Here is a 27,294-nt window from a genome sequence, read left to right on the forward strand (position 1 = left end):
TTTCTTTTCTGAAACAAACATGCATTTACAATAGGGACAATTTATAGAGACACTGAAATTGATGCGCATTTAGGGTTACAAATCGTTATAAAGAAGTGTTTTGTTATAAGCTTTTTCAACAACGTTTACGTTATGATTCACAGCATTTTACAGAAAATGTTTACAATAAAACCAGATAACAAAATAAAATACCAATTGCAATATTCATTTCCTGGGAAATTTAACCTTTTATAAGTTAAATTTCAAGATAAGTGATAGCAAAAAAGGCTGCATTTATTGAGCAAACACACTGGATTTTTAAAAGATTTTAAATTTTTAACGGAAGTCCTTTTTACACTGATACCGCTTAAGTTATAATTAGCATGAAAGTACCAAATATAAATGATCAAATAAAATAACTTCCCTTTGTGAACAATGCAATGCTCTGTGATCATCTTTGTGTGTAAACATGGAGACATTCCTGTGGACTGCACTTGTTTGTTTTTTCAGCGGTATTTGTTGTTTTGGTATGTATATATTTTGACAGAATTATCCAATATTTTAAGTGTATGTAGTAAATATTGAGTTTTACATACATGTACAAATCATTATAAAAATGTACATAATTCTTTGCGAAAAATATTCTTGCACCTATTTATTCTATATTTTATTAAATGAGCTTCCGTTACATTTTGAAATCTTCATTTGATATGACATATAATTTTGATATGTTTATCTTTGATATAAAGTACTAACAATATAATTAAAAAGCTAATTGTTCGGAAAAATGGCTTTAACAATGTGTTATCCTTGTAATTAATTTTTTAAAAGCCTTTAGTTTTTAAAAGAATATTTTTTTTTTCACTTTCTTACACAGTATACAGTTTTTTGTTACACTTTATCATTATTGTATTATTTAACTTTCAGAAAACCTTTGTAAGCGAAACACAACAGTTCTAGAGCTGAGTTCAACATACGCTGGTCACGGAGTAACATTAGCTAACGATGGCGATTTAGCATTGAAAGAATGGTATTGTTCACATACTGATCCTAATCGACCTAAAGCGTGGCTTCAGGTAGATTTGGGGCAGCCCTACAGCATAAGTAACGTAAAGATATATTACAGAACTGAAGGTATGAAGGCATAGTATGACGTCATAATCATACTATATGTAAATTCATGTTTATTTGGTTTGTTGCGTGTAAAAGGTTAATACACCTTCGAATTTAGTTATTGCATACTTTTGTACAAGCTCAATGTATATTTGAAAAAAAATATTCTAGATTCGTGGAAGCAGTACAGATTCAGACAGTTTTATCTCGATGTATCAGAATTTCCAGCCACAACGTCAAATACGTCACATAGAACCCGCTGTTACACTGACAACACCACAGACCAATACCTACCTCCAAATATAATAGACATGCCATGCCAGCAGACAGCTAGATACGTAATTGTGGAGACAACGTATGACGCACCTGAAGATGATCCTGTAGCGGGGGCCATGCTAGAAATATGTGAAATAGAAGTTTATGGTATACGTTTCATAAACAAAACTCTATACTTATGATAATAATTTATTCTTTTTTTTTTCTTGTAAATGACCGGTACACGTGTGTCAAAAGTGAACATTATTAATTGACTTCGTTTAGCGATTTAAAAAAAACCACTAGACACTGCTGCCTCTTTTAAGTGATAAAATTTTTTTGCACTGAAATATATATTTTTTAGCATAAAGATATAATATATTCAAAGATGATGTTTTTGTCTGAGAACGAATGATGTCAAATAGTCAAATTGTTTAATAATTTTGAAGTAAAGAAAAATTACTACGGTCTTAACGTTTTGATAATAAATTGCAATACTTTTTCAACTACATGATAAATAAACTAATTTTGATGTGATACAATCTACATCTCTTAATACCAATATTGCGTCCAAAAAATGTAAATATTATCCAATGGATTATTACATTCTGTAAATTTAGGATGCGAAACAGGCAAATATGGTGTTGATTGTAGACCATGTCGGGGATGCCAATCGTGTGATATCAAAAGCGGTCTTTGTGGTTAGATTATTTTTATTGATCATTTTGAAGCATTCGTATCATGAAGCGTTTAATTAATTTATTTCAATACATTTCTTATGAACGTAATCAATATTTCTTTGCATATAAAAATTTTTCAAAAAGTTTTTATATGACTGAGAATTGATCGGATGTATTAGATTAAACGTTTCTGTCTGAAATTTATAATGATGTCTTTCAAACAATAAATATTACTTATGATCAGAAATCACTTATATTTCTCAAATGCATTAATGTTCAACGTCAATAGTACGCAGTGATTATTGTCTGGAAAATCACATAGTATTACGTATTAGGTTTGTTACTGGAAAACTGCACTATCTTATTCGGTTAGAAATTTGGGGAACATATTTTTAAAACTATACTTAATTTTATTGTTGACTTCGAGAAGAAGTATGTCACAATTACGGAGGTGTCCCATACCACCTTAAATTCAACATATAAAAATACAGTTACTAAACACGTAAATGTTCAGTTCTATCATGGTTTTCTTACAGATTGCCCTGACACATGCTTTAATCAAATATGTGATAAATCAAGTGGACAATGCATATTCGGATGTATGACTGGGTATTGGGACTTCAATTGCAGTTCTTCATGCTCTGAAAATTGCTTAAACAGAAACTGTTCTATTACGAATGGTACCTGTGATACATGCATCCGAGAAAGATATGGAGATACGTGTGATAAAATGTGTAGTCCCGGATGTGTGTCACAGTCATGTGATCGACAGAGTGGGGCCTGCTCTGATGGATGTAGACCGTATTGGGCGGGGGAGTATTGTGATAGTATGTATTTAACGATGAAGTTTACTCAAAGAAAAAAATAAATGTAAGTTTTTCGATCATTGAAAAAAAAAAAACTTTTGATTGTTAGGCTGATTTCTGTCTAAAGCAATGAGGTGTTTCTACTAGTTATCTAAACTATATCCATTTTTATTCTAAATTTAAAAAAAAAGGAACTGAATAAGTATAACACTACCCGTGTATAGTCATCAGTATTTTTATTTTGAAGCATGCGACTCCTCCCATTATGGTCCCACTTGCTCAGAAACATGCAGTTTTAACTGTAATAATGGATGCAGACCAGACAATGGAGATTGCTTAGATTGCGTAGAGGGTATGTTTGGAAGCAAATGCAACAAGACGTGCAGTACAGGGTGTGTGTATGGTTGTGACCAATTTACTGGACAATGTACATGTAAACAAGGATCGCAAAACGATAGCTGTGTAGGTAAGCAATCTGCCAAAGTATCAATTTGTCTTTTTTACTATTATTAATTTATTATAGTTTTAAAACCTATGTGTAAGATTAAATGTATTTAGTTTACTAGACATGCAATATGAAAGAAAAAAAATCGAACATGTTCGATAAAACACTGAACATCTAAGAATGTCATTTTCACTCTTAGCGCCAAATGTCGACTACTTTGTACTTTCGGTATACAAATTTCTTCGATTAAAAGTATTAAAAGATCTTGATATCTATTTATTTATTGCAAATTCTTTAATTTTTAGAGCCACAGAGTTAAGAAAGCTTAGCTAAGTTACTTTGAGTTAAGACAATGAATGTAATCTTCTGTAGTTCCAGTCTGCTGATAATTACAATTTTTATCTTAACTTACATTGTTAGTATGACTACAGAACAATGTTGAAAATTATTTTGCCCTGAAACGACAAAGTGTCTGTCTTGTTGACTATCTAACATCCAAAAGTCTAAAGAAAATCATACGAATGATATGACAGAGTCAATTATCGTTGGGTATTAACCAGACATCGGTTCACAGGGAAGGGTGAGGTTAATGTAAATGTATATCTTGCTTAACTGTGTATCTTTCTTTTTATTTATAAGAATGTAATCCTGATTATTATGGAGTGTTGTGTGATAAACAATGTAGTCCAAATTGCAACCGAGGAACCTGTTTTGCAAATAACGAAACATGCGAAAGTGGGTGCAAATGCAACAATATAACAAAACTGGATGTTCAAGGTACATGTTGGTTTAAAGTTAGCATACGTTAAAATATTCCTTGAATGGAATAAATAGAGATAATATATCAAAAAGATTCTAATGTCTGCTAAATAAATAAATATGCAAACTAATAGTTTTAAAGAAGCGTGATTGATTTGATTTCTACATAACAAAATACTCTGTTATTAGCTACGTAAATTGTATAACGTTTTCCTAACAGATTGTCCCGACATATGCAATAATCAAATATGTGATAAATTAAATGGATACTGCTTGTTCGGATGTCAGACTGGATATTGGGACTTAAATTGCAGTTCGTCATGCTCTGAAAATTGCTTAAGCAGGAACTGCTCTTTTTCTAATGGCACCTGTGATACATGCATCCGCGGAAGATATGGTGACAAGTGCGATAAAATGTGTAGTCCCGGATGTGTGTCACAGTCATGTGATCGACCGAGTGGGGCCTGCTCTGATGGATGTAGACCGTATTGGACTGGGGAGTATTGTGATAGTATGTAGTTTACAATGAAGTTTACTCAAAGAAAAAAATAAATGCAAGTTTTTCGATCATCGAAAATAAAAAAAAATCATGTTTAGTCTATTATTTACTATCGATTGTTGAGCTAATTTTTACTTTCAAAAAGCTAGGTATGTGTTTAAAAGTAATGAGGGTTCTCTATTAATTGACTTAACTCTACCCATTTATTTCAATATAACAAAAAAATAACCCAGAATCAGCATAACATGTATAGTCATCATTTCGTTAATTATCTATTATTTCTTTGCATCAATATTGTGAAGCTCTCATATCTATTATTATGAAGCATGCAACTCCTACCGTTATGGGCCCACTTGCTCAGATACATGCAGTATTAATTGTACAAACGGATGCAGACCAGAAAATGGAGATTGCTATGCTTGTGTGTAGGGTATGTTTGGAATCAAATGCAACAAAACGTGCGGTCCTGGGTGTTTGACTGGTTGTGACCAAATCACCGGGCATTGTACATGTAAACAAGGATGGCAAAACGATACTTGTGTGGGTATGCAGTCTTCCAATATAATCATTTTTTTCTACATTCGGAATTAATTATAATTGAATATCTTTGTGGTAAGGATAAATGTCTTTAATTTTCAAGACATGCAATATGAAAGAAAAATATTTTTTTTAAAAACAGTCTGAATATTTAAAATATGTCATTTACACTCTAAGCTTCAAATGTTTACTTCCTTGTATTTTAGTGAGTTAAAACAATGAATATAATCTTCCGTTGTTCCTGCATGTTCATAAAAACTTTATCTAAATCGACGGTGCAAGTGCGATCACAAAACATAAATTTCATTTTTTTTTTTACCCTTTAACGACCAAGTGTCCATTTTGTTAACAATCCATCACCAAAAAGTCTTACATTAAAAAAAAGAATGATAGTTAGTCAGCTATCGGCAGTTCTTAATCATATCGAGGGCGCGGAGAAGGGTGAGGTTAATGTATGAAAATATATATCTTGCTTATCTGCTTGTCTTTATATTTAAAAGAATGTAGTCCTGATTATTACGGAGTGTTTTGTGACAAACAATGTAGTCCAAATTGCAACCGAGGAACCTGTTTTGGAAACAACGGTACATGCGACCGTGGGTGCAAATGCAACATTATCAAAGAACTGAATGCTCAAGGTACATGTTCGTTGAAAGTTATAATTTGTAATATATTCCTTTAATTAAGTACTCGTAGTTTCTTTACTTTTACAATCGGAATGTTGATATTTCTCAGTTTGATACTTGTAATGTTAGCTTAACACATGTTAGCTCGTCTGCCATTTTGATAAATGTATTAATAAAATATTTTAAGTAATACATAAAAGTTATTTAAACAAACTGAATCATTTATTTTATCAACAAAATATTGCTTCTAGGCACAACTCAAACATTGTATCGAAGTGGTGTACATACATGTTACAAAGTAAAACCAAGTTAATAAATACTGGAAGTGTTGCACTGAAGAAACTTTTTTGTCTCTGCCGTTTGGTTTGATTTTCAATATCTTTTTTTTCGAACATGTACCATTCACTCATATCAGTTCAAGCTGGTGGTAAATACAATACTCACCACTTTTGAAATAAAACTTATTTATATATAAATATTTGACATTACTATCATTCCAGTTATTTAAAACTTGTTTGATACACTATTTACAGTTCAACATTTACAGAACATCAACAGTCACTACATTTTATATGCAGTTTCCGTGCTGTTCTGTCTAAGCTTGATGATCAACATATTTTTATCTATAAGGTATGTTATAAAGGCATTGATTATTTAATTTTGAAGGATATTGTCTCATTACTGTATTGGTGTGTACAAAAAATGAATAACGGTTAAGAAGGCTTGTTTGTCAACAAATTAACTATCAGACATACCTCAAAGTTTAAAACATTTTTCCTTCAACAATATCCTACTTTTAAGTTATTATACAGTGCCGATCAGACCCAACCTTACAGAAAATAACCCCCAACTAGAACCTGTGTTTACTTTCAGGGTTTATTCTAGCTTAATAGAGTGAACCTAGAGTAAACCCAGAGCGGACAGAGATAGTAAACCCCGATCAGAAGTAAACCGCTGAAAGCAGACGCTACATGTGTATTTTATAATATACAAGGGGCAGGAAATACAGGCAGTAAGATGATTAGATTAAAAACAGGTCTGCTTTACAGTAAAGTGCAAAAAGAGGACCCCCAAAACAAACTTTGAATAACCCAAAAGTAAACCCCGAGTGGACCCAAAGTGGTCACAAATTTCAAAAAACAGACCCACAATAAACCCCAAAAGTAAACCCGGGGTTAGGGTCTGATATGTCTATTTTAGATTTTGACTTTTTAATTTTATCTTTATGCATAACCATTCTTCTAATGGAAATTAATAAAGTCTAAAAATGGCCACGGCCACACATCCCTTTTAAGATAACGCGTCTATACTTAACTTTACGACCTGTTACATTGTCACCTGTTACTTTACCTGTGCTACTGCACATGTGCTTTTGAAACAAGATAAGTTGCAAGTTATACCTAACATAAACAAGTCTGTCTTTGTCAATTAATTAAAATGCAGATACGTTTTTTGAGACCACGAGACGGTAAATTAGAAAGTGAATCATTATTTGATATTAATAGAAGTACAAAAATACTTCCTTGGGACATACATGTATTGCTGTTAACATTTTTAATATGAAATTAAGAACATTTACACCAGTTTCAATCTGTAACTCTGTCCTCTTTCTTGGCTATTCCAGATATTTCAAAAATAACATTTGCAAATGTAAGAAAGAACAACCGAGGCAACACGAAAAGAAAAGTCGGGCCTCAACAAATAATGAAAATCCAGACCAATTTATCTACGACTGTGCAGAGATGGAAACTTATTATCAAAATCTTTCCGAACTGCGTCGTTCACAGCATCATTACGAGCAATTGGGGTAGACTTACGAAACAGACATTGAAAGGAAACATAATAATATTTTTAAGACGTTTAACTGCTGTATTAAATAAGTACAGTTATTTTATTGTATTTCATACTCAAAAATATGTAAAATGCAACAATCACAATGTTTAAGTTTGTCGTGAGCACATAAGGATATTAGCATTAGCATGTCTTCAAAGATATTTTTAAGTACACAGGTTTTTGAAAACTTTGTTAAATGTCCAGTCTGTCATGTTCCAAACTCTTTAGGTTTATCTACAATAGGCACTAGATTGTTTCTGAAAATTTAAAAATAAGTACAGTCATCTATATAAACTTGTGTATGCAATCAACATAATTACTTTCCTAGAAAATAAAAATACAACTTTTTTTTCATTTTCAAATCAAAAAAACTTTAATAAAATGAACATGACATTAAAATGAATATGAGAATAAATAAAGTATATATTACTACAATAAAGTTAAGCAAACGTGTTGCGAAAACAATTTTAATTCAGTGTTAGAAATAAAGATTTGTTTTTCTAAGTTAATTCGTCGTTCTGTGTTGTTTTTTTAATTGGGGGTGGGGGTGGGGGTTAGCTTGTAAAAATCCTTGAACGATACTTTATCAATATAATTATTCGTTTAATATTCCAAAGAATATAACTGTTGTACATATTTGTTTAAAATTGATTGTTCTCTATATTGACAATAAGCACTTACGTTTCGCGTTCTTGAAGAAATATTCATTTTTTATTTTTCAATTAGAGTAACGGCGTAATCAATGTAAAAAAGCTAAATAACCAAGATAAATGTCATTTTTGGAGGATCTTTATACTAAATTTTAATGTTTTAACTGAATGATTTATTCTTTGTATTTGATATCTTGTTTTTCATGATATAAATGATTAGCTTCAATATGCATACGCTATAAGCCATCTTTTTTTATTGCAATGACCTTATTTTCAAATTTAGCCCAGTTTATTGTCTCGCGACGAGTAATTTTTGCGATCAAGATGGCGATGGTTTTAAATATGATTACATATGTACACATACCATAATTGAAATACGATTTATTTAAAAGGTGATTATTTTTACTTATTAAGAGCATTAATACATATGTACATGCTTTTAACAATTATATGGAACAACTAGAAAGCTGACCAGTCAGACTGATAATAAATATAGAGAATTTAAGTGAACAAGAGGCCCATGGGGCCACATCGCTCACCTGAGCAACAATGGGCGTTCAAAAGATATTGTGCCATATGGTCCCTCGGTAGAATAACAAAAAATAAATATTGTCAAGTATTCGAATTTTACACTTATTTTTGCATACACGTAATCTCTGACATTGTACCTTCATGAAATACTATTTTTTACCAGAATAAAAAAAATCCTACGCAAGATATAAAACTAAACATTTGGTAGGGGTACGCTGTTAAGTTGTTAACTTCCAATTCCCTATATTTTCGTTCTGCCCCCTCCCCCCCCCCCCCCCACACCCACACTTTGTACAGCGATCAAAATATATGAGAGCATATAGGTACATTTTTTTCATCAACTACTTAGTAGTTATTGTATTTAAAAAAATGTAATAGTTATTGTTTTTTATTTAAAAAATCCTAGATGTGAAGAAGAAAATTGTACCTCAATGTGCTCAATTCCTCAACTTAAAAACATTAAAAATGTTATTTGTCTTCTCCATTATAATTAAATGACTGTTATTCACTTCGCGAACAAACCAGGATAATTTTCCGCTGTGATATTCCTAGGAATAGCGATAATTACTTTATCCCCGCAACAGAAATGTGTCAGAACTATGGAAACTGTTTTTAAAATGTCGTTTTTATTTATTCGTGTCTGAAAAACTATCAAAACTGATGTAGATTTCACATTATTTATTGTATAAAGAGGGGGCCCCAGAGAGTATGTATATACAGAATATCATTCTTTTATTTTGTTTGTACAAGATTTAACATACTCTAATTCATATAGAATTTCTAATGTTCAACCAAAATTTCAGCGTCAATCGTAGAATTATAAGCAAGATACAGAGCTCACAGTTTGCCTAGGTTTTAGTCATATTTTGTTCACATGACTTTATTACATTCAGCTTATGATTTTTAACTTGGTATTTCCTATTCAGCATTTAAAATGGAAAAAAAGAATGTCCTAAGATTTTCAATTCTTTTATTCACTCAAGACCCGTTCACTGGTATTTGAGGTTCAAAATCAGTTTATACAAATGTTCACAAACACAGTGAAGGATCACATGTACAGAAGGAGTAATAACGACGAAAAAAGGTTTACAATACAATAAGATGTTAAAGTTAGTTTCTGGAAGAACAAACTTTGAAAATTTTCTTAATAAATATTGACAATTTTTTTTACTTTTTTAATCTTTAGTTTTTAAGATCTGTGTACAAACATAGAACTGTGAGCAAATCTCTGTATCTTGCTTATAATTTGAAGCTTAACACTCAAATATGGTTAGTAAATAGAATTCGTAAACAATTAAACACAAGAAACATGCACTATAACAAATAAAGAACACAATTTATTTTTTTCGAAATGAATCATATATATACATGTATATACCTACATATTTCCATCAGCGATATCAAACTCTATTTAAACTGAATAAACTAGAGAAAATGCCGAAAATCTCAACAAAACCTATTGCATTAATCTACCATTACGCAAAAGATAATGCCGAATTACCGATAGAATGAATTGTATTTCAGTACTCTTTTGATACATCAGATTTTGCTTAATTTGCGTAGGTAAACAGTTAACTGTTTGATTTACTGAAGTCTCTGTTTGATTTGATACGTAAAAATCACGAAATACAGACGATAGTTCCCAGGTTACAAAGCATAAATAATGAAAACGAAACGAAAATCAGAACAAGCTAACACCAACGTCATGTGTGAAAACTGTCAACGCATTGAAATATTTCGCCTCAATTAACTTCACAAAATCGGCACCAATATATTTTGCATGTTTCAAAAATTTCCCTTCATACGCGAACTGTTGCATAACAAGCAAATTCATCATAGTCAGATCGACCCTTTTTTGTATAATGTCATGGCTGATTTAAACAAAGAACCTTGTTTTAGAAGTATGAGTACGAGTCTTGGTAAAATGGGTATGCAAACCCGGGCCGTGGCAAAATAAAAGCCGGGCAGATCGGCAATCGTCAATTCCAAATACGCACTATTTTGCAGCAATATTTACAGCGAATACAAATATACTGGTCCATCAAATATCCTGAAATTTTAATGAGATTGGCAGATTAATAATCTTTTGTTTTGCCCAGGCCAAGTCTTGCCTGCAGATTTTACCGGATGCCGAACTCGAAGCTGAAACACGCCTTTCCTTTATTATTATTTTCGTAATAACTCAGATTTGAAACAAAATTAGCACTTAATTTTTGCAATTTATATTTTCCTTCCCATAAGGATAATTTATGCTCAACTACGTTGAATTGGAGTCCGTAGTTCGTGAGAAGAAGATTTTTAAAAATGCATCCCCCTTTTTCTACATTTTCGAGGTTTTCTCCGATTTGAATACAGATTGGACTTTTATTTCTGCAATTTATATTCGCCCTTCTATAAGGATGCTTTGTGCCAAATTTGGTTGAAATTGAATGCGGTTTTAGAGAAGAAGTTCAAAATGTAAAAAGTTTACAGACGGGCGGACGGACGGACAGACAGACGGACGACGGACAAAATGTGATCAAAATAGCTCACTTAAGCTTTCAGCTCAGGTGAGCTAAAACCCCCTTAAACTAACACAGAATATACAAGATATACACAACAGGTGTGTCGTTTGCCCAGGTGCACGACAGGGTTTCTTAAGGCGTTGAAATCTTGTATGTACGTGGATACGATAAGTCTAGTAAATAAAAGTTTATTTACATTTGTAATTCATCTTCAAAGTACTATTTCCTTAATCTGGGTTATAAAAATGTTACGTCTGCAAATTAAAGATACATGTATGTAAAAGTAATATCTAGAGGCTAATAGGTACTGTACCGGTGATCATAAATAGGGGTTGATTATTTGAATATATGTATAAATTAAGGGTAAATATGTCACATACCCGGCCCGGTACATCATACAATTGTATGCACAAGTATATGTATCATAATTTGCAATTGCCACATGCAGTAGATACGTCATCAGTTATTGGTAATTGTTATAGAATTGATAGTCTGAAACTCGTTTATACAATTAAATATTTAAACATACTGGAACGGCGCCGTGATCATGAAAACCGGGAAATTGCGAACTTATACCCTAATTGTTTCAATGCATTAAATGAAAGAAATGATTTCATCTTCTTCCTTGCATTTCATTTAGCTATGAATTAAATGAACGTATATCTACTCGGTTTAAATTGATTAACAAAGTAGGCCTATTAGTAAGCATAACGGTTTCCATTTAGGTATAATATTTTTTTTTCACTGAAGACCAAGTTCCGTATTTCATTCTAAATATATGCATGCATGTAATTTATAATTAGATATAATTGATTGTTACAAAGTGAATGGAAGTTAAAATCTTTTAAGTAAAAAAATACACATTCAATACATTGATTCAATATCCACTAATATATGGGATATATAAACAACCTAAAATGTATACCCCGGTAAGTTGCCGTAGCGCAGAGGGAGTGAGGTGATGCTGGTAAAGAAGGGGTCCAGTGTTCAATCCTCGTCTTGGGCGTTTTAATTTTTTTCATTTTATTTTCTAGAACAAAAAACGTTTTTAATACCTTTTCAATCATAACGTTAAAATATTTCGTTGGTAAATTTAGCACAAGGTTGAATTAAAAGATTTTCAAATGGCTTAAAGGTAGCTTAAAGGTGGCTTAAAGAAGTTTGGACATTAAGGACCTATAAGTTGTCCTTAAAGGTCCCTTGAATATAGTCTTTAAGCTGCCTTTAAGCCATCTTTACGCTTTCTTTAAGCCACCTTAAGCAACACATATAGATTAAAAGTGGCTTTAAGATCGTCTTTAAGCTACTTTTAAGCTATCTTGAAGGAGGACTTAAAGATTGTCATTTATCCTGTGAATATCAATTCCTTCTGTTAGAACTTTTGATCTGCTGTCTTTTGAATTTATATGTATCCTCCACAAGTCTCTATCGACTTTGTATGGTAAGGAATGTTTGTTTGATGACTTTGCTAATATGCAACGTCGAAGCTTTATTCGATTTTTTCCAGATATAAAATATCGCATAAAGTATGATTCAGCAAACGAGTCAATTGATCCACCAACGGAATAATGTCGATTTATATGTTTCCTCCCTCTGATTTTAATAGACACAATTGAAATAGGTTTGGTACGATTTTTCCGTATTAAGATTATCTATAGGCATCTAAAAGTCATTAATTGTTTAAATTTTGGTGACGTTAAATAATACGAAATAGCAATTTGTGGATATTTTCTATACGAAAACGGCAATGAAAAAGGGCACATTCTCTATAGCTTAAGTGCACTCGGTTAAGCCCAAAAATTCAAGTCTATTTTTTTAAAGTATTAAGCATGTTAAATCCATCGCAAAGTAAAAGGGTAAGGCATAAGTGAAAGTTCACTCTTCAACAAGCTATACGATTTTACAATATTTACATTTTTCGGTGTCTGTCTGTAATAACACTACAAATCAGTTTTGTAATATATAGTTCATTAAATTCAAATGCCGTATTGTTGTGGGCAAGCGGGGTTTGCATAATTAATATTGTAATATGTAATCGTATAATTGCTGAACATTATATGAATATAAGTACTAAGGAATCTTTCTATGAATATTATGAGCTGATAATTTCGGTCGGAGTGTAATCAAATGTGTCATAAAGCCCTCCGAGCTTTATGTGATTTGACCACGCCCCGACAGAAATTATCACTTCATAATAGTCAAAGAATGATTTCTCATTCCTTGGTTATAAACATTGGACAATTATTAAGGATTTACGCTAAACTGATAGCGCTATACAATTTTGTTCATTAAAAAAACACCGGACATACTGTCTCCTCTATAAAGAGACACTTATACTTGACAAGAAAACTCGTATATACGTGACATCTGACAGACGTCACAAATAGAATACATTTTAGCTTACAATTTGCATCAAATGATGTTTATATTTAAACAATAAAATGCTTTTTTTGGTAATTCATTCGAATTATATTCGAGATATGAAGTCAGCGACATTGCAGAAAAAATACATATCCCGCGTTAGCGGGTTATTTAAATTTTACTTGCAATAATCGCTATCTTCATAACCTGCATGAATCATCAAAGAAAGCATTTTATTGTATCAAATAAAGGCATTTTATTGTTTATATTTACATATCTCTTTAACTAATAAATAAATTAATTATGAAAAGTTAGTAAAATTCAGTAAATTACTGTTAATGTACATAATTACGTTACGTAAAAGAAACAGCCAAATTGTCTCCTGTGAGACTTTGAGTCTGGCATCATCATGATTATTTCCTGCAGTCCATGATTTTTACTTAGGTTGCTGTTGGTTCAGACCAATCGATAAACATACAGCTTTGAACTTTCCGTAAGAAATATGGGAAATTGGTAGATGAAAATATATTATTATAACATTCTTGATATAACAAATCTAATGTTAACCTTTTCCCTGAATGACATGTGGTGATAAGGAAAAGTGTTCAAATTCAAAATTCCAAAGGAAAATTACAAAGCAGGAGCAGATCAAACACAGACCTCTAAATCAAAGAACTGAAGTACTGACGGGAGTTGATTTTATCGATTTTTATTTATCTTAAAATCAAGGATATGTTATTTTGCTTGGCAAGTAGTATATAATCTCTATTGAATTACGCACATTTTCATAATATGGATTCTCGGGCTTTTCCGACAAGAAAATCGAGAAAACCTCTTATGAATTATGTTGTGTAATATTTAAAAATAGAATTCATTTTATCAAACTATGCATCGGTATTCGAAATATTTCAAAAAGTATATGGATCCAACCAATGATGAATCCTAGTCTCGTTCAACCAGATGCTCGGCTGTCTCCGTTAATCTCCGACAAGTAAAAGATACCAGGTCGCGTGATAGCTTGATGATGCGACCTCTGAATATAGACTGACTCTCTGCTTGTCGGAGATGTACGGAGACAGGCGATGGTTGAACGAGACTATATTGAACTCTGGCGTAGGAATCCATACGACTGCAAAAACGTCTAAATTGTTCGTACTATTTAAAATCTGACTATTTCTTAGGTATTTATAAATAAGTTCCCTATAAAAATTTGCTTCAGCATACATTACACCGAATTTATTGATTATTTTCAAGAACAAATTCTTGTCAGCGGTGATGATTTTTGCTTAGGTCCAAACACTGTTTCAGTTTCGGTTTGCCAGAGAAACTGCATAGGAAAGTTGATTAAAATCAAGTCCCAAAAATTAGAAGTAGGATTAAGTGTCATAGAGGAGTGAACATCCTCTGCTCCAGTCACACCCGCCGTCTGCTCTTTGTCGTAATCGGGGAAAACGGAAGTGTCCGTATATAACTACGTATTTAATTTCGGTTTAATTTTTAGTATGATAAACGTATGAATCCCTTTTTCTCAAACTAATTAATGTCCTTGTGTTACCTCTGTATATGATAATTAAAATCTAATTAAATGATAACCGGAAAATATTAACAACAAAAGTATGCTTCAAACCATAATCACTTCCTTCTTCGATAAATTTTTAATTGCTTTATATACATATATTTAGTTTGAAAATGGCTAGCCTATTTGTTTTTTAAGTTACATGTATTCACGATAAAAATATAGGTAATCACAGATTACAAAGCTCTCCGAGAAAAGGCATCATCTATATGAGACCATCTTTATGAAACCACCTTTATCATAATATATGAAAATCATAAGTAATGATCTTGGATATTCATGGATACTGTTTTGACACAATATCGTATATCATATGTCGTATAATTGTATAATGATCATATCTCAATTTAAAGGTCATATGAAACGATATCCTGACCATATTGAGTTATATACAAAAATGAGTTCATAAGTGCCTATTTAATAAGACTGACATTGTTTTTTGGATATTTTATGCAAAATGTGAGCGCCACAGTCGATCAAAATCACTTAATCGGGAAAAGGAACATTGACTTACGCGGCTTACCTCCCTTGCTTATGACGTCAGTAAGACCCAATCGCCTTAGAAAGCTATGTTGTGAATACAAATATCCATGTCATTTTGCAGCATTTTAAAAGAAAAAGAAATACTATTTTATATAAAAACCTGTATAATTATACAATAATCAACCACGTCAGTATTTTTTCTCTCAAGAAATGAAATCGTGTGCGTTTTTATTTAATAGCGTGTACATATTCAGTTTCGAGACTGCACGGAGAATGAATGATTTTCTTCATAGATCCACATGCAAGTATAATATAATTTTAATATAAGCATATTTATGTTTTATTTTGATCTTTTAAATGAAATTGGCAAATTAAAAATAACTGATCGTTTTTCCCATTTGCATGTTCATGCAATTCGTTAAGATTTTTTTTCTAAACAACTTGTATGCCACATTGTGCCTCATTCGCCTCACGATTATATTGTTTGTTTCACTTTCAAATTCACAAATAATTTACCATTTAATTATTTTTAGTCTAAGAGAAATTTCTTCAAATGTTTTGTTTTTGAAACGTGTAATTGAATGTGCGGTGTTTTGATTTTACAACGTGTATGTGCGGTGTTTACTGTATTACTCTCAGATCCCTTTTATCTCACTTTCTTCCGCAATGTTTTCTTTCGTTTTTTTAATCATTATTGATGCTTGTTCTTAATAAAATCTGTTGATTATCTTCACATTCGTTCACAACTTTTTTTTTTATCAAACAACCGATTTATTTTACCGATACATTTCTAAATCCTTAAATGCCGTATTTCCGCGATCTAATTTAAAAAAACGTTAATACACGTGTACACAAAGTATTTTCTAAAGATATTGCTACATGTATATATCAATAAATCAGAAATTTATATTATTTCGAAATAAAATTTAAGAATGATTTCGCGGCATTTTATAGCAACTCTTTAATACAAACTATGTACACAATGTCTCAAACATTTTCATTGGCCTGCCTTATATACTTTTTTATGTGACAAAATAAATCAAATCCGAATTAAAATGCTTTAATTCCCTTTAAATGTAGCTCAATCATTATACGTACCGAAGAAGAAAATTGGAGCTTTTCTTTCGTTAAATTTCCACTGCAGTACGGGATCTTCATCATGATTTTACTCTAGTGAGAAGCTAATATTAGATTTATTCATTAACGACCAATTCAAACTAAGTCATCTGTAGGCTACTACGAAATCAAATGATCTCATTTGAAAGAAAGACACGTTCATATATGCAAAAATTACTAAAATTTAATCGATAAACTACTGTAAAATTACACTAGTTTTAATGCATTGTTTACGTCGGTGGGTCTGTGTGACGTCATAAATCCACAAAATCAAGAACGATAAGCGGGCAAGAATTTTTCAGGTGCTCAGTTTTCACGGTTATTTCTCAGTAATGCAAAGGCAAAAAAATCTTACATCATGTATTTTAACATTTGTTTATACCAAGCTTTATATTTATGAAAGAAAATCATAGTGTTAAAAATCGTTTCATATGACCTTTAATACAATATTATAAGATACAATATTAATCAATACAATTATATAATATACCATATAACATAAAAAAAAACCAATATTGGAGTATATGATATTATATTGTATAAACTAGTATGATTTTATATTGTATGATATCGTATAATATTGATACATATTATTATATTGCATATGATACAACTGAGTTTGATAAAACATTGTATCATGTAATATGATTCAATATCATCTGTGATAGTAATATATTATATAGTACAATTTCATATTCTACAATATTGTATCATATGATACATAGAGAATAATACATACCCTTTTCCATATCACAGCCAGTATCAGGCCGAGATTCCAATATCAGCCAGAGGGCTGTTACAGGCTGTGATATGGAAAAAGTGTATTTATTATTTTATTTATTAAATATTTGAAATACAATTTTTAAAAAATTAACTTAAACGAATTGGTTGTAAATAATATTTGAAAGTATATTGTACATGTAATGAATAAAAATATGAAGTCTAATTGTTAAATATTCAGTCATGTAGCTACAGAACGGGAATTTCCTCAGGTTTTAAAAAGTAAACTGCTCGAAAACATTTGTTAGCATTTGAAGTTTTCAACTGCACTTAAAAATAACGACTGTAAGCATGCACGAAAGCCGAAACGAAAAAAGACAGAAGAGTTCTTTTGTTACACCTGACAGGCTTAAATGCTGAATCTGAGCTACAGATTTCGCATGCTGGATAAAGTTTAGCTTTTTTGAGCTTATTAAAGTTTTTGGAGCAGATGCCCTCTGATGGTTATATCTTAGTTATTACTGGTCCTAACTTTACTAAACTTGTATGGATGATGCGTGTTATGGTACTTATGAATCCGACAGGATTAAATGATGAATCTTAGCCATAGGTTTCGGATGCTGGATGAGGTTTAGTTTTTTGGAACAAGTCACAGGATTAATTGTTAATAGCACTATTTCAAACTTGCATAGTTGATCTAGCTATAAAATAAATGAATGGCAGTCAACCTTTTTCGATATGATTTAAAAAAAGAAGATACGAATAATTCTTGCAATTAAAATTGAAAAATTTAATTTTAATTTATTGCGATCGCTTGGTTATGTTGATTAATATAAGTTATATCTAGTTCAAAGTAAGTGCCGCCGTATAATTAGCAAATACACCAATTTTCCGATTTTAAAATATCTAACGGAAATTCTCCTTTTGTTAACACCGTAATTATGCAAGTTTTACTTCTAATAAGCAAAAAAAAACCATATATCTATTTTTTGATGAGTTTAGCAATTTACCTTCCCTTTGTGAACAATGCATGCTGTGTGAATGGTTACCTCCTTATGTAAGCATGTGGACATTCCTTTGGACTTCTATACTCTTTTGTTTCTACAATGGTTTTGATTGTTTTGGTAAGTAAATGACTTTAAAGAAGTTGAAAACAAATATAACGCAAATGTTTAGTATGCATAAACATCTCTTTAAATATTGGACATGGTGTTTTATGTAAAAGATTGACACATTTTTATATATAGAGTGAACTACAGTTTCGGTCAGTTTTGGTAAAGCAATTCCTTCTTTTGATAAAACAATAAATGTGTGTATGTTTGACCTATTAAGTAATGAAATAATGAAATGTGGCCTTCAACTCGACACTAAGGTATATCGACGACGTATATAATATTAAAATCTAATTAAAAAACCGGAAAATATTAACAACAAAAGTGTGCTACAAACCATAATCACTTCCTTCTTCGATAAATTTTTAATTGCTTTACATACATATATTTAGTTTGAAAATTGCTAGCCTATTTTGTTTTTTAAGTTACATGTATTCACGATGAAAATATAGTAAATCACAGATTACAAAGCTCACAGAAATAAAGCATCATCTTTATGAGGCCACCTTTATCATAATATATGAAAGTCATAGTTAATGATCTTGATATCTCAAACAGATTTCTATAAATCTTCAAATAACTTTAATTTATTCTTATCATACTTTAAGTTGAGGTTAATAGGTAGTGACCTTAACCTGACCTTTATGCAAAAACAAGATGGTCAAATTTGATTAAACTGATAAAATCATTTGGATATATGATCTGTTTGACTGCGTCAAAATTTCATGAATATCTTAACATAAGAAGTATTTATAATAACCTTAAATTTTAAACAATTACTTTACATTATATCATATGTTTGTAATTTAAATTTCAGAAAACTTCAGTAAAAAAAACACAACAATTCTAAAACAGAGTTCAACATACAAAGGCAACAAAGTAACATTAGCTAATGACGGCAATTTAGATTTGAAAGAAGAGAATTGTTCGCATACTGATTTGAACCAACCTCAAGCTTGGCTTCAGGTGGACCTAGGCAAGTCCTACAGCATAAGAAACGTAAAGATATATTACAGAACCGACGGTACGTCTATTTGCAAACGCATTAATTGGCACACAGCCATATTTGATGTCAATTGATGTTTTGAAACCATATATTATTTTATTATCAATTTTTTTGGCTCTTTTTTGACGGGTTGCGAAAAAATGTTACGTAAAATTTTATAACACTATGACTCCGTCGAAGTTACGCTTTTTAATTATTACGTAGAAACTCATTGTCAGTTTCAATAAAGGATAATATTATTCCACATTCATGGGAGCCGTATAGATTCAGGCAATTTTATCTCGATGTATCAGAAAATCCAGCATCAACGTCAACTACGTCACAGAGAACCCGGTGTTACACTGACAATACCACATACCCATCAGTACCTCCAAATATAATAGACATCCCGTGTAAAAACACAGCTAGATACGTCATTGTGGAGACCACGTATGACGCACCTGAAGATAAAGCGATAAGAGGGGCGATTCTTGAAATCTGTGAAATAGAAGTTTATGGTAATTATGCATAAACTAGAGGTAGTGTGGGCAAGCTCACAATTGATACCCCCCGCTAAGAAAAAAATCATAACGCGTGTATTTTTGCTATTATAGAAAATATTGGATTTATCTATTTCACTGACCATTTTCTATCAATACCAACTGCTCTATTTTTCAAAACTGTTAATGCTAATAGGAGTAAACAAACCAATTTCTATCCTTTAATTCCATTTTATTTTAAGTTAACTGTTAATGCATGAGGACATTTGCATCCTTCCTTAACAACCATGACTCAAAACAAACTCGAATCAAACGAAATTCACATGTCAAGCAGCCATTTAATATTTAAACATTTTGAATTATTGGTATACTGAGCCCGATTTTTTCCGAAATTTATTTTCCACACATTTTTTTCATAATGAAAATTTCATCGCGGCAGGCCATTTTCAGAGAGACGGGGATGAAATTCTAAAATAATTTTATGTGGCCTGAGAAAAGCAAGTTTTGTGTCAAATTTTAGCTTCTAATATTTCCATTAAAACAAGAAATGACACAGACAAAATTTAGTATTTTCGAAACAATGACCTTGAACTTCCTCAATTGACCTTGGGTCAAGGTCATGACACACCCTTACGTCATAAGCAATATTTGTGTGAAGTAAGAACATTCAATGCTTCTCCATAAGGAAGATATGGACCGGACACGAATTTTGCATTTTTTCTGCCAGTGTCCTCGACCTTGCACGAATGACCATGGGTCAAGGTCATGACACACCCTTACGTCATAGGCAATCTTTGTGTGAAGAAAGAACTTCCAATATTTCTCCATAAGAAAGATATGGACCGGACACGAATTTTGCATTTTTTCGGCCAGTGACCTTGCACGAATGATCTTGGGTGAAGGTCATTACACAACCTTAGGTCATAAGCAATCTTTGTGTGAAGTAAGAACTTCCAATGTTTCTCCATAAGAAAGATATGGACCGGACACGATTGCACAGACAGACGGACGGACGGACGGACAATGTGAATCCTATATAACCCCCCCCCCCAACAAAGTTTGGGGGGGGGGGTATAAACATATATTGAGTTTATCTGTTACATGTAACTTGTCATGGGCTCTATTTATTTAGAGATTTATGGTATAGATTTTTATGAAATTATTATACAGTTTATTATTGTTTTTTAGTTATTGGTTTTATTTGTCAGAAACTGGTATGATGGCTTTCAAACTAATTATTATAAATTATCTATTTTTGTTGTGTCTATTAATATTTACATTTTTCAGTGTTTTTGCCTGTTGCAACACTGCGTGTCGATTTTGTACTATACATTCCAGTAAATTGGTACCCAAGCGGGGTTTGCTAATATGAATTAAAATATTTAATTATACAATTCCTGAAAATTTTATGAAAATAAGTATAAAGGAATCGTTCTTTAAATATTATGATCATGAGGTGCTAATCCCGGGCAGGCATTATCAAATCTTTCGTAAAGCCCTTAGGGCTCTTTTGGATTTGATTACGTCTCGACGAAAATTATCACCTCATAATATTCCAAGAATTATTCCTACCTTAAATAACCCTCTCACAAAATCACACATAAAAACCGAATTTTGTATAATATAGCTGGCTCATGCACTTTATCATACATTTTAACGATATCTATGTGATGTTTTGTCTGTTAATATATGGGTTTTTTTCAATAATTAAACTGGTTCATATTTTCAAGTAAATATGGTCTCTGTTTTTGGAAGGTTTACTATCCTAACGAAATGATACTGAATTGCAATAACTTTCTTCACATAACGACAAATAATCTATATATGATGTGTTATTTTCTACATCTCTCATGGTTAATATTACGTATCAATCAAATGTAAATATTTACATTTGCAAATATGTTTCCTTATATGAACATATAGGATAGCGATAACTATCAATTCTGTAAAACGTTTTAATGACGTCACATGGATCATAGCACGCACTTATCGCTTGTCACTTTGATTTTTTAAAAATAAAATCTTGGTAATTTTAATAATACTTAGCAGCCTGCTTTCTTAAAATGTAAATATAAGTAATAACAGCAGTATTAAAAAAGTTAACCGTGATATGAACTTGGTTGTTACGTGAGCAAATCGAGAAGACTTTCGGGCTTCAAAGAATTCGATCTCGTGACCATTCAAGTTTACATCCCGGTTATCTTTTTAACTTGCTGTTAATTTCTTATATGTACTGCAATAAGGTGGAATAACACACCTGGAAAAAGTCACTCAAATTAACAGGAATTTGTTTTTGAAAATGATAGTTATAATGATATATAAACTGTACAAATGTCAAATAAGCGAAAAGTTTGCAGTTTGGGGATAAAAAATGAATATCTAAAATAAATATTCAAGTAAGTAACAACATAAGCCCCAGCGGGATTCGAACTCGGGATGAACAAGTCCGACATTTCATCCACTCGACTATGGAGTAAGTTAAATAATTCAGTCCATAAAATCCTTTTAATAAAATGAAACGTCGTTTCGATCAGCGGTCAGCCATTTTGTGATGATGTGTTATTCCACCTTAATGTATTTGAAAAGTATTTATATTCTTTATAATTCAGGATGCGAAACCGGTAAATATGGTGACGATTGTAGACCGTGTATGAAGTGCCAGTCATGTGATATCACAAACGGTCGTTGCGGTTAGTTGATTTGTTTGTTAATTGAAATTTTCGTTTAAAAAAGCGTTTGATTAATTAATTTCAATTCACTTCTTATGAAATTCTAATGTTCTTGCAAATAAATTTTCATAAACATAGTTATTTATATTACTTAGAAAAATCTAGGATATTTTAAAAAAAAACTAAATCTAATCAACCAAACAACATTTCAAAGGATCAATATTACTTACTTTTTTCAGCAAATGCATTTATGCCCAACGTCGATTCTATATGCATATATAATTTTTTTTTTTTTGGAAAATGACATGTAAACATAATCTGAAATGGTCTTAACAGTTTATTGTATATTTAAATCGTTTTGTAGCATTGATTTATTGACATTATTGACAAAAAATTAAAATTCTTCTGAAAAATCCCGGCTCACCACACATCGACTGCCCAAATAATTTGCAATACATATTTTGTCAATATATTCCATTTATTGTAATTGACAAGCGCATTTAATTGTATTATTCTACGCTATAAAATTGATAAAAAAAGGTTCAAATTTTATTAACTACATAATCTATGAAATAACACTTGGTTTAAAGAGTTCAAACTTATAAACTACTTCACGGATCATAAAGCGTTAGCAATTGCATACTTGACCCTTATTTAGCAGAGCAGGTGATCGCGCGCTCTCCAAATTTCCCCATTCCTGTAACATTAATTTTGGCGAGCGCCTGCGCGTATCTGCTCCGTTGAGCAGGCCTATAAGTCAGTATTGAATAAATGGTTTCTGAATACAACTTTTGAGTGGTTTAGAAATAATCAAAGAAAAGCGCGATTGATTTAAATTCAGTTTAACAAAATACGCTATCACGCTGGAACGTTAATGTTCTGTTTTATAATATTTTTCGGACAGATTGCCTTGACACATGCAGAAATAAAATATGTGATAAATCAACTGGACGCTGCTTTTTCGGATGCAAGACCGGATATTGGGACTTTACTTGCAGTTCTACATGCTCTGAAAATTGCTTACACAGACAGTGCTCTATAACAAATGGCACCTGTGATACATGCATTCGTGGAAGATACGGAGATACTTGCGATGGAATGTGCAGTCCCAGATGTTTATCAAGGTCATGTGATCGACATAGTGGAGCCTGTTTTAATGGATGTAGACCAAATTGGGCGGGAAAGTATTGTGAAAGTATGTAGAAGATGTTTACTCAAAGATAAAAAAAAATTAAAACATTCACTGATTTTTAATTAAAAAAATCACATATTATACAAATATTGACTGGGGTTGAGGGCAACATTGATTATATTAGCCCCCGAGGGACGAAATATTGCCCGACGCGAAGCGGAGGGCAATATTTTTGTCCCAAGGGGGCTAATATAATCAATGTTGCCCTCAACCCCAGTCAATATTTGTTTTGTTATATGAAGAAACAAACCAAAATTTAAGAAAGTAATTGAAAATAGATCGCCGTAATTTTCTCAGCTCAACAAAGAATTCACGAATTTAAATTTGTGCAAGGTTCATTTCCAAAATATCCTCAGCATCAAATGGTCACTGTTGATATTCCGCCGACCGGAAGAATGAAAATACAGATGTTCTACCCGATTTTACTTCACAGTAATTCGCAAATCCTTGTATCCGTTATGATAGCAAACCGTCGCATTGCGCGTCCGTTGTTTACTTGCCTTGACTGACTGTCTATTATGACGTCACCTTGTTTTGGAGTCGCGATGAGTTATTTACGTCATCGTTTACGAATCAACAAATCAGAGGCTATTATTTGAAATAGAGGGAATGTTCTCTAGATATTATTCCTAGCCGGTCAATATCAAAAAAATATTGACCGGTCAATATTTTTCGGACGAGCTAATATTACAGTTATTGACTATTTGTCTATATAGAGTTATATAGTGAGAATATACTACTGAATATAACAAAGTATATTATTGGCTTTTGAACACTGTTTATGCTAAAAACATTATTTGAGTTAACTGCTCCTTTATGAGTTGCCATTATTCATTCAATATAACAAAAGAGGATAACACTTAACCATAAATAGTCATTAATGCATTCAATGACCTTATTCTCTTGCCATTTAAATTGTAAAGCTCTCATTACTATTATTGTGAAGCATGCGACTCCTCCCATTATGGATCCACATGCTCAGACACAAGCAGTATTAACTGTAGAAACGGATGCAGCCCAGACAATGGAGATTGCTATGATTGTCTTGAGGGTTTGTTTGGACGCAAATGCAACGAGACGTGTGGTTCCGGGTGTGTGTCTGGTTGTGACCAAATCACTGGACACTGTACCTGTAAACAAGGATGGGAAGAAAATAAATGTGTTGGTAGGCAGTATTATTTTGTGTTCAGTTTTTTCTACATTTAAAATAAAATGATTGTAATTTCAAATAATTTTGGTAAGATAAACTGTATTAAGTTAACAAGACATGCAATATGAAAATTGAAAATCTTAAAATTTAAAAAAAAAACATTGAATATTTACAAAATTTCCTACCCACCCGGGGGAGGGGGGGGGGGATACACATTTCTTCACTGAAAAGTAATTAAAACAAATTTCTTTTTTTTCCCAAATATATTACTACCTATTTTTCGAGCTTATCTGTATAACCGTGGCCTAAAACTATTTCCAGAATGCTGATAAATACAATTTCTATCTTTTTTTACATTGAAAAATAGATCACAGAAAATAATGATATTTATTTCGTCCTGAAAGAAAAAAGTCCTGTCTTGTTGACCATCCAACTTTGAAAAGGTGTAAATAACAAATAATATAGAAGAGATCTAGAGTTAAATATCCTCGTGCTTCACAAATGCAAGCCATCGAGGGCGAATAGAAGGACGATTGTAATGTATGTTAAGATACGGCTTGCTTCTCTGCCCATCTTTCTTTTTATTCAACAGAATGTCGTCCTAATTATTACGGAGTGTTGTGTGACAAACCATGTAGCCCAAAATGCAACCGTGGAACATGTTTTGCAAACAACGGAACATGCGACAGTGGGTGCAAATGCAACATTATTAACGAACTGACTGCTAAAGGTTGGTACTGGTTTAGTTACGTTTTGTTTATACATTCCTTGAACTAAAATGATTAAACCAATATATCAATAAACGTTGATATATGTGTCAATCTAATCAATATATATAAAGTTTAGTGTATTCTGATTTTCGTTATGTCGATATTATTGAGCTTTACACTTGTTGTTTCGACTGCCTTTAAGATAAATATTCAAAGCAATAATTTTAGGGAAAAAACATTTATTTATTGCAACAAAGTAGATCATTGATATACCGACAGTAAAATATCACTAACTGGGTTATTATTTGCAAATTGCAAACAGCATATACAAGTGAAATACATAGCAAATTAAAACTCAAGTTAATAAATATTCGAATGTAACATCAACTAATCCTTTGTTCTTTGCCAATAAAAGTTTTTGTTCTTTTATTTTAAGCCTATAATAATATTGTGAGTTTAGGGTAACCCGACCTAACCTACAAAAATGCCCCGATCCTACCATTTTTTGGTGTCTGTTTTATCAATTTTTTTTCCATTAAAATTTTTTAAATATGACACAAACATTTTAAGGCTTTGATATCAGTATTTGTGCCCTCATGCAGAAAAAAATATAAACAAATAATTCCCTACCTATCTAACCTAATTTTTTTCATAAGTGTTACCCTAAACATTCATTTTTTTTCCTAAGGCCTTAATACTATGTACATGTATCATACACGTATATCGTGGCGCAGTTGAAGCTGGTTGTATAACAATACACCTATGTTTTTAACAGATCTACAATATACCAAAATATATGACATTATTACAATTTAAATAACTATTTATTTTTTTGAAAAATATTATTTACAGTTCAACATTTACAGAACTCAAGCAATCAACACTTTTTATATGCAGTTTCCGTGGCGTTTTGTCTTAGTTTGGTGATCAACATAATTGTTTCGATTAGGTATGTTACTGTTTTTGATAGATATTAGAGAGGTTTAGCAGACAAACGGGTACGCGTCCTTGTACGTGTAGGATACAAGTTAAAACTACGCCTACAAGCTCACATTTCTTTTCCTGTTAAGCAGTTGTAACGTGTACCTGTACGTGTAAATATTTTATTGTAATTCTAGATATCCTCTCCTGCTAAGCTGGGAATTTTAGTCACAGATGTAAATTGAGAATTCTGCATTTGTTAATTTTATTATACATAATTGTTTATATATGTACATGTATATTTTTATGTGATAACATATGAATAAAATAACAGAGCCATTGCATGTTTTGAAAGAAGAGATACCTGTATTACAATTCCAATAACATTAATTTTTAATGAAAATTTATGTTTTTTTATATCAGTATTCGCATTAGATATACAGGCTTAAGAGAAATAAACATATTTGTTAAAATAAACAGCCAACAGGGAAATAGAAGTTACAATATCGTCCTTACGGGATCTTTGCAATTTACACGTATATTAATTTGGTTACATACGTGTAGAAATTCGTCATTACACAA

At 31.7% G+C, this 27,294-nt stretch overlaps 1 protein-coding gene and 1 pseudogene across 1 annotated transcript; both read left to right on the forward strand.

Moving 5' to 3' along the window:
- The first annotated feature begins 221 nt into the window (after positions 1–221).
- On the forward strand, positions 222–7,942 carry LOC128170794 (platelet endothelial aggregation receptor 1-like; annotated as a pseudogene).
- A 10,594-nt stretch (positions 7,943–18,536) lies between these two features.
- On the forward strand, positions 18,537–26,940 carry LOC128174185 (laminin subunit gamma-1-like). The gene is made up of 9 exons (XM_052839801.1): positions 18,537–18,597; positions 19,403–19,609; positions 19,837–20,088; positions 22,680–22,760; positions 23,644–23,934; positions 24,878–25,096; positions 25,674–25,811; positions 26,644–26,740; positions 26,910–26,940. Exons 1-9 carry the CDS (start codon positions 18,537–18,539, stop codon positions 26,938–26,940), a joined length of 1,377 nt encoding a protein of 458 aa, XP_052695761.1.
- The last annotated feature ends 354 nt before the right edge of the window (positions 26,941–27,294 follow it).

The sequence above is a fragment of the Crassostrea angulata genome, chromosome 2 (genome assembly GCF_025612915.1).
Source record: "Crassostrea angulata isolate pt1a10 chromosome 2, ASM2561291v2, whole genome shotgun sequence".
Classification (NCBI taxonomy): domain Eukaryota; kingdom Metazoa; phylum Mollusca; class Bivalvia; order Ostreida; family Ostreidae; genus Magallana; species Magallana angulata.